The 8,248-nt window shown below is 54.2% G+C and overlaps 1 protein-coding gene across 1 annotated transcript; it reads left to right on the top strand.

Moving 5' to 3' along the window:
- The first annotated feature begins 712 nt into the window (after window positions 1-712).
- LOC122363461 lies at window positions 713-7,544 on the top strand. The gene is made up of 2 exons (XM_043332753.1): window positions 713-1,690; window positions 6,434-7,544. Exons 1-2 carry the CDS (start codon window positions 1,329-1,331, stop codon window positions 6,900-6,902), a joined length of 831 nt encoding a protein of 276 aa, XP_043188688.1. The 5' UTR covers window positions 713-1,328; the 3' UTR covers window positions 6,903-7,544.
- Window positions 7,545-8,248: the final 704 nt, after the last annotated feature.

Genomic DNA, 8,248 nt, shown 5'->3' on the forward strand with positions numbered 1-8,248 from the left:
AACCGTAGACTCGTAGCCATACTTGCCGAAATTCCTCCACTACAGGGACTCTGCTTTCGTAATTCACATGATCCCATGTTCAGCCGGTGGCGGGCGACTTCCTTTGTTTTGCAGATATGTCGTAGGCTTCTTTAAATCTTGTTAAGTTGAATCATAGTGTAATTAATAAAATAAATGATACAAATGAATCTATTAAGACTATTAAATAAATCACACTGTGACTGAATCTTGCATTTTCTGGCTGGTATCGTCCTTTGCCTCGGACATTCAAGTGCCTTATTTTGAATGAATTATCGTTTATATTTTGTTAAAATTCACTTTGTATTACAATAACAAGAAATGTGAGCTATTTGTCTGTCGGTAACATAAGTTGGCATTTTGTAACATTATGCTGCAGGTAAATACGGCGAGCAGGCTGTCGATATTGCGTGGATTTTTCCTATCTATTCTACATACCTACCTATAATGTATGTAGATAGGAATACAATGCATGACACTCTCATTCTATGCCTATCGCTCTGTCTGAGCAACTGTTTAAATACCTTCCGATCTGCTATCTGTCAAATACCTATCTGTCTATCTTGGAAGACAGATAGGTATTGCCTTATTTGAATTTCAAAGATTGCATAGCAGTTTCGACGCAAAATCTGCCTTCCCTTGGCCATCTTCATTCCAATCATAAGCGGATCAATATGCATTATGCATGCACTTAAAAGCAATTTTAGCTACCAATGCTCGTTCTGCTTTCATGAAGTCATTATTACAAAATACGTCGTAAATGTAACTTTTTAATTTTGAGGCCAAACCGGACACTATGCTTAAAACTGGACCATTCTCACTAAGCAGGAGACTGCACTGCAGTCGCTGCCAGGCCCCAATATAGAGAGGATTCCGTTCGGTCACTGCGCCACCCACATCCAGCGTCAGACAGATGTTAACCCCCTCTCTGCATTCTGAGCACGTCTCTTTGAGCTCGGTTCCGCGTGCGAGCTGCTGGAACGGCAGGCAGGTCACCGTCCTGTCGCAGCGGGCTGCCGCCTGGCACACACGTGCAGCCCCCGCCGCCGGCCGCCGCCCTATGCACAGCGCGCACACCGTGCACGATCCGTGCACAGCGCCTGCAGGCGGCGCCACCGGCCGGCACCGGAGCTCAGCCCCAGCTGTTCGTCGTCGAGCGCCAGCCGGCAGCCGGCTAAAAGAGAGCGACCGCCCGCGCGCCGGCAGTCGCGTGCTGCCGGGTGCCGGGGTTGGCTGTGACACTCCCGTCCCAGCTCTTCTGGTCATCGAGCTTCCATCTGCTGGTTCATCAGCGCCTCAGAGTTCTCAGGATGGCCTCGGATCTGAGCCCCGGTCTCCTGCGGGAGACGTTCCAGATCTGCCACGAGCGGCACATGAAGCAGCTGCAGGGTTTCGTACAGTGTCTGTGTGAAAACTCGGCCGACCTGTGCCGCTCGCCGGCCTACCACACAATGCCGACAGCCGTGACGGCCACGACGCCCGGCGTCACGACGTCGTCACTGGCGCCGAGCGGACCGACAGCGTCGCCTTCTCCGTTTGTGCCCACCGACTGGACGAGGAGCTACAGCGTCACCGCCGGCCTGTGCGCCCTCTTCCTGGCCATGTGCGCCGTCATCATCGTGCTCAGGATCATGTCGAAGCGCAACGAGCCCCAGTCGCAGAACAGAGTCAGGTGAGAAAATGGAACGGGTGAGGGCAGGGGAATCCTGAACGGCAGGGCGAGGGAATGGGTGCTTAGCGTGTGGATCTTCGGGCATGTGGATATTTACGAGGAGTTGATATAGCCGGAAGTATAGCCTGAAGCCAATCTTTTATTCTTCAGGAGTCATTATGAAAGTTTTCCCGGACCTTTTTTCCCAGTGACTCGGCAAGTAATTTCAGCTTCACTGCACTTCAGGTTCCTTCTCCCCACCGTCCCCTTCCCACAGTCTCTCCCAGCGCCGTGACAGCCGTCCCATCCCAGCTCCATCGCAGCCCCACCCTCCCACGATTGTCCTGGGAGCCAGCCACCTGGTGTTCCCACAGACGGCGTCCGCTCCCAGGAGGCCTCCGAGACACCGATAAACGAGCTCTGCCGTGCCAGAGATGTCATGGACGGGTGCATTGCGCGTGTAACCGGAAGCGAGCGCCGGCTCCGGGGGCGGGACCCGACCTTCGTCCGTTTCTTCACCCCGCAGCCTTCAGCCGGCGTGCAGCGGCGGCTCGGAGTGCCCCTGGGAGCGGCTGTTTGCGCCCAGTCAGGCCTCGTTTGCCTTACGATAAGTGCGACGTGGCTGCGATTACATGCGGCTCAACAGGCCAAACAAGGTGATGGATTGGACTGTGCCTGTCATGCCCCCACTCTAAAGGCCGATTGCTTGTCCAAAGAGACCGCCTCCGCGCCTTGAGTTCCGCCTTTGCAGCGATCACCGGGCGTCTCGGCTCGGCTTTTGTTTTTTCCCGTTTGGTGCCGCTATCGCACTGGACATCGCCGTCTATCCAGGAAGGTGCAGTGGGACGGTCAGATCAGTGAGATTTGATACATGATGCAACTTCAGTCCGGTCCGTAAAAGGCCAGCCGGCACTGTCTGGCGTGTGATGACTTGCTGGCCTTGAATTATCGATCTCCGGGAGGGGTTCTTTGTGCTGTGCATCGTCTGGCAGTTGGTGCGTGGAACTATTATGGAGCGATGCACTCGGCACCTGGTGGCTGGTGAATAGGCACCTCAGGTTGTGCCTAATAGTGTCATTTACCTGCCTACTGGTTCCGACAACGAACGGGGAAGAAGCGGGCAAACAGTTGCTTGTTCCACTGAATGCAGCAATTAATGGGACGTAAAATCCGAGCAGTGCCCTAAACCGGTGGACCAAAGCAAGGTCAGTGCTCCTTTACCTTCGTGCACTTCCTTCCTGTTAGGGCGAGTCGGAGGCAAAAGTGATTTGGGCCGTCTAATGCCGCCGGCGCCTCCAACCTGCAATTTTCTCCACTTAACCTCACGGCCCTCGGCCGTCCCCATTACGCTTTACGAGACACATACCTACTTCTTATTCATGAGAGGATATAGAGCTGCGTGAAGTGGAGCACATTCCCCGACCATGTAAGGTGCAAAGATATCAGTTAACGTTCCCCGACCGGCTACTCCCGTCACCGATCCTCCAGCCCGTGATCTGTGCCGGGGCCGACGGTCGAGGTCGACCGCTCATGTCCCGGAGGCCGCGCCTGGCACCGAGCAGGGCACCGAGACGCGCTCGTCTCGCTCTAGCGCCGACCTCCGCCTCGCTTCGGTAACCCCACCGGGTCACGATGCGCGCCCGAGGTCAAACTGAGGTCGCGCGGGTCAGCAGTGGTGAGACAAACAAAACTGAATGGCCGGGGAAAGTTGGAGTGCGTATCAGAAGAATGGAAAGAGGTGAAGGTGACAAGCAACACAAGTTCGGAGAGAGATAAAGAAGAACTTCTTTACTTTCTCCACAACACAACTTTGTGTTGCACTTGGCTCAGTGCTTCGTTTTGTTCAGCCTTTCTGGTGACCGGCCTGAGTCAATCTGCAGAAAATGTTATGATTGTGTTTACGTTTCGTTGTTGTCCGTTTCCGAGACAGTCAAATCACTGAACAGCAATATCCAAACTGATGAGGCATTGTTTTAAGCAAACTTTGTATCCAAGCTGCTTCCTCACACAGTCCCAGCCAAGTCAAGCATCCTTCAGAAGTCAAGAGATGATCGAATCCCTGAGTCACTTCCGCAGTTTCCAGGCGTGTTCAGACGCGAGCCGCGGGCATCCCCCTGAGACGTCCGTACCTACTGAAAGTCACGGTGACGGTGGCTGCGTCACGCTGATGTCACGGCCGTCATGTGACCGGGCGTTGGCCCGCGGTAACACAGAAATGGGTGTCTCCCGTTCCGTGATTCACCGTACGACCCCGTGACGCGCCGCTGCGGGTAACGCTCGTTCCCCGCGGCACTTCTGACCCGGATGGGAGCCGACGCGTGTCTCACCGATCCCGCGGCGGTCGGGCGAGACAGGTCAACCGGAAGGGAAGGGCCACTCGCCGCGCCGCGGGTCATCCGGGTCGCTCTGGGGGACCGGAACCCGCCAACCCTCGGCGCGTGAAGGGCCGACGGGGCGGGAAGTGACGACGCCTTATCCGCTCGGTGTCTTTGTCTGCTAAGTGCGCGTGTTGAAATCGTATCGACTTCATCTAACGGCGGTGTGGGTGGAGTATGGGGAGAGAGTCGGCCGGAAATAGGACACCGGGTCAAGTAGGAGATATGACTGGACCGGATCTTGGATCCATAAATCCAAGACGACCGGACACGATAGTTGCGTGTGCTCAGAGCTGCCGGATGAGCTACCGTTAAATGAATCACTCGGCCGTGAAAGGATTTAATGGGGTAGACTTCAGAACGGGTCAGAAGAGTTGCGGTAGCGACGGGCACGCTATCGCGGGAGCCACAGACATTCCCTCTCATTTATCATTCTTTGTATCCTCAGAGCTACGTCACACAGGATGTTGGTGCTGACGCTCAACGATAAGCCCATAGGTCAGTTCACAGTTCATCGTCGAGCGCTTCCTGCGAGCAGCTGTCTAAATATTATGCACAGTCCGCGCCAAAGGTTAGACTAGCTCGTTGCGCAGAGCGCAGTGTCACTTCAAAGGCACCACCCGCGCTCCGGGTCACATTTCACGACCAGAGCCGTGACGTCATCGCTACCCGGACGCTTGTTTTTCTGCCGTGAAGGGGTCTCTGTAGTCTGCACTGTGCAGTGCCGCGTGCCCTTGCATAGTGGCTACTCTGTCTAACTATGAATCATCACGCACTCACGGAGAGAGACCTGTGACGTGGCTGTGATGGCCGTGACGTAACATCATGACGTCACATACCTACTGAGCTACTGCGGTCGGAATACCCGTCGCAGATTGTTTCGGAAAGTTGGAGGTCAGATGACAATCAAGGTTAATTGATGACTATACTAATCAATCAGCGACACATCTTCAATCGGTACGCACAAATCAAATGTAAAAGAACTTCGCTCGGGAGACTTCAGCGGGTTACGGTGCGCGCCCGAGGTCAAACTGAGGTCACTTGGGTCGACGTTTGTAATCATTTACTTATTATTGCAAACCTGTCCTACTCATGCCCGCATTTCAACCAGTAACCACCAAACGCTCTGATTCCATATATCGTGACTGTGTGCCCTGGACATCGCACCTCATCCCGGTCCGCCGTAACCGCGCCTGCGGGGTTGCTGGGGCGTCCGTTGCTGACACGCGGCTCCGGTCGGTGGCCGTCTCTTCCGTTAGAGCGCGCTGGACCGTGCACCGAGACAATAGCGGCGCGGCGGATGGCTTCGGCGGCGTGACTTGGCTCCAACGCCGTGCCTGGCTCGAACACCGTGGCTAGCTCCGGTGCTATGCCTGGCTCCGGCGCCGCACCTGGCTCCGCGTCTGACCGGTCGGCACTTCACCGTGTCCGTCTGACGGGCTCTGAAGGGCCGGGTGTGCCGCAGTTTTGTGAACAGCTGCGCTGCAGAGTCCTCAAACTCCGTCATCTGGTGGAGATGTTACGTCTGATGATGCCCATTCAGAGATAATGATGACGCACCGTCTTTCCGCTGAGCTGGCACAGCGAGGCTCGAGGCTGATGAACTTGGGCAAGTCCGTCCGATGAGGGGCGATGGACCCATTCGACAACCTGACAGGCCCTTCGGAGCGCTTATTAGTCTGCCGCCAGCCACGGGTGTTAAAGCTTCACACCTGCAGCTCCAGTGGCGAATGACCTCTAAACCAGCGTGTTCGACTGTGAACACTTCATCACGAGCGTGTTCGGCCGGTGCGGTCCGCGTGCCACGGCAATCGACCGCTCCGTGACCGCGCGTTCATGCGCCGAGTTAGGGAGGTTAAAGCGCCTCGTATTCGTGTCAACTTCGACCGCACACTCCCCCCCAAGGGAGTGGAGGGGAGGGGAGTCGTGGGAAGAAACGCCTCGGTGGCCCGCTCCGGTCCAGAGGGTATACAGCTCGTGAAACGGTGTGGCGGAAAGCCCGCCGCCGCGGCGGCTGCGGTTAGCGGGCCGCGGTCTCATTTGAACGGTTTTCCTGAAGCTGACGACCTCGCGGTCTTAGGTCGGCTCCACCACCGTTCTTTGTTGGGGCTGTGGACGGTGGACTTTTCCTTTATCCCCAGCCTGACCTGAAACTGTCCTCGTTTGTGGCTGATCTACCTCTGATAACCTTTAAACTCCGGCCTAAATTTGACTTGTTTTCGCTCCTTCAGACGATAAACAAAAATATTATTTCTTCATTGATGATATCATCACGTGACTGCACGATTTAAAATACTCAAAACTAGTTTTCGGTACAGATTATGGTGTTATATAACTCCAATCTTTCCATCTGCGTTTTTCACTAACCCTGTTCTCTCTTCTGTTGCAGTGTGGCGACTGTTCCGGTGCCTGACTCGGAGCCCCCTCCGTACGACGTGGTGGTGCGTCTGCCACCCTCCTACATCTCGCGCGAGCCTCCTCCGTACTGCGAGATCGACGTCGACAAGTACCCCAGTCCGCTGATCTGTCCGCGGGTGCCGGGGAACGTCCGATCGGTGGCGGGCAGCTCGGCCAGCCTGGACACGGAAGGATCGACGTCCAGCGGCGCGTCCAGCAGCGACCGGCAGAGAGACAGCTGCGGAGATCTGGAGGCGGCCAGCGGCGATCAGACGGCCGAGTCTCACGCCAGCGCGTCCTCGGCTGCGGCTGGGGCCAGTCCTGGCGCGGTAGCGTCGAGCTGTGACATTTCTGAGGACAGTGCGGCTGCCGCGACGCCCTCGTGTGATGTCGCGGTGGTCTCAGAGGTCAGGGATGTCAGCAATGTGACCTCCAGGGGTGGCGAGGGCACCTCAAGGTGACCAGGTCACTCAGAGGCTCATAGGGCACTTTGGAACACGTGACAGTGCCTTGTAATTTGTGATGTTGGTGAGCGATGTTTTTTATGGTTTTGTACACATATTGTTAATCCCGTTGGATGCCGCCGGGTTGCTCCTCGGGTCGTTCCCCGAGTCTGTTCGTGCGGACACTCGCGTCGCCTTGTTCAAAAGGCGACTGCGCAGTTGTGACCTGTTCGTGATAGTCACCGCACGTGACCTGGCTCGCACGTTGTGCGCTGTGGTGCTGTTTGTTGCCGAACCAGTGAGCTTCACATTCCTTATTCAGTGACTGGCGGACCGGACGCATTTCGATGGTGGTCGTCCCTTGTTTGTAACCACTGATGCCATTATTCAGAATCAGTGACGAGCCTGCCGCGTGATGCCTTTCAGTTTCGACTATACTAATTTCACATGTAGGTACGAGTACCTACTGTGGGTGTATCCTCGACTAGTGTTATGTCGCCCCTGCCTGGCGCTTTCATCATTTGACCTCATCATTCTATGCATGCGCAGTGCCCCATCCATGTGTCTATTGTGTATAGTGAACTTGTATAGGGGAATCGAATGTGATGATATTTATGGGCATTTTTTTGCCACTTGCACAAGGAATACACAAAAATAATTATACGACTATTTTGGCTGAGAGATGAGGCATACCAACACTAACAATGGGTTAAAGAGAAAATGGAATGTTGAGTTGAATCACATTGCTGTGATTTGCTATTTTAATCAGCTATGAGAGGATATTCTTAACATATGGGCAACGAATGGAAAAATGCATGGGGGTATCCAACCATTTCTGTGGTTTTGCGCTACAGCACTTTTGTTAAACTATTTATTTATTTATTTGGTACGGGGACAATAATAAGCGCGAACTGCGCGTAACGCTTAAAGATAATTCAATTAACGATCACGTATATGTAGGTGGGTTCAAGGCCCTCTTACCTGTGGGTGAGTCTCTGTGGTGAAAAAAATGCACATCGTGCAACTTGATATAATGTCAGGCGTCCATGTACGAGGACGGATGCCTAAAAGCACACCTATAGTTAATTTTAATGAAATTTCTGCGTATGATTTTAAGGAAATGGGAACAAACGCACAGTCCGTATGACGCTCTGATGAGTCACTGTTTTAATGTATTTATTTGAAGGAAGGAAACTGCTTCAACGTATTGGTACGGATTAAACCACGATAGATGTTCCGTGTCAGGTAAATGCATGCGTTTATAGTGCAGGGACGGGCCTCCGTCATTCCGGCAGGGCTACAATTAGTCACACTCAGCCCACTGAGCCACACCAAGCACGGATCTACTCCAACTGGGAGTGATA

This window comes from Amphibalanus amphitrite, unplaced genomic scaffold, assembly GCF_019059575.1.
Source record: "Amphibalanus amphitrite isolate SeventyFive unplaced genomic scaffold, NRLGWU_Aamphi_draft 000621F_arrow, whole genome shotgun sequence".
Lineage (NCBI taxonomy): Eukaryota > Metazoa > Arthropoda > Thecostraca > Balanomorpha > Balanidae > Amphibalanus > Amphibalanus amphitrite.

Coding starts and splice junctions, on each gene's coding strand:
- LOC122363461 (XM_043332753.1), top strand. CDS start 1,329: ATGGCCTCGGATCTGAGCCCCGGTCTCCTGCGGGAGACGTTCCAGATC. Junction 1,691..6,433: donor CAGTCGCAGAACAGAGTCAG/GTGAGAAAATGG, acceptor CTTCTGTTGCAG/TGTGGCGACTGTTCCGGTGC.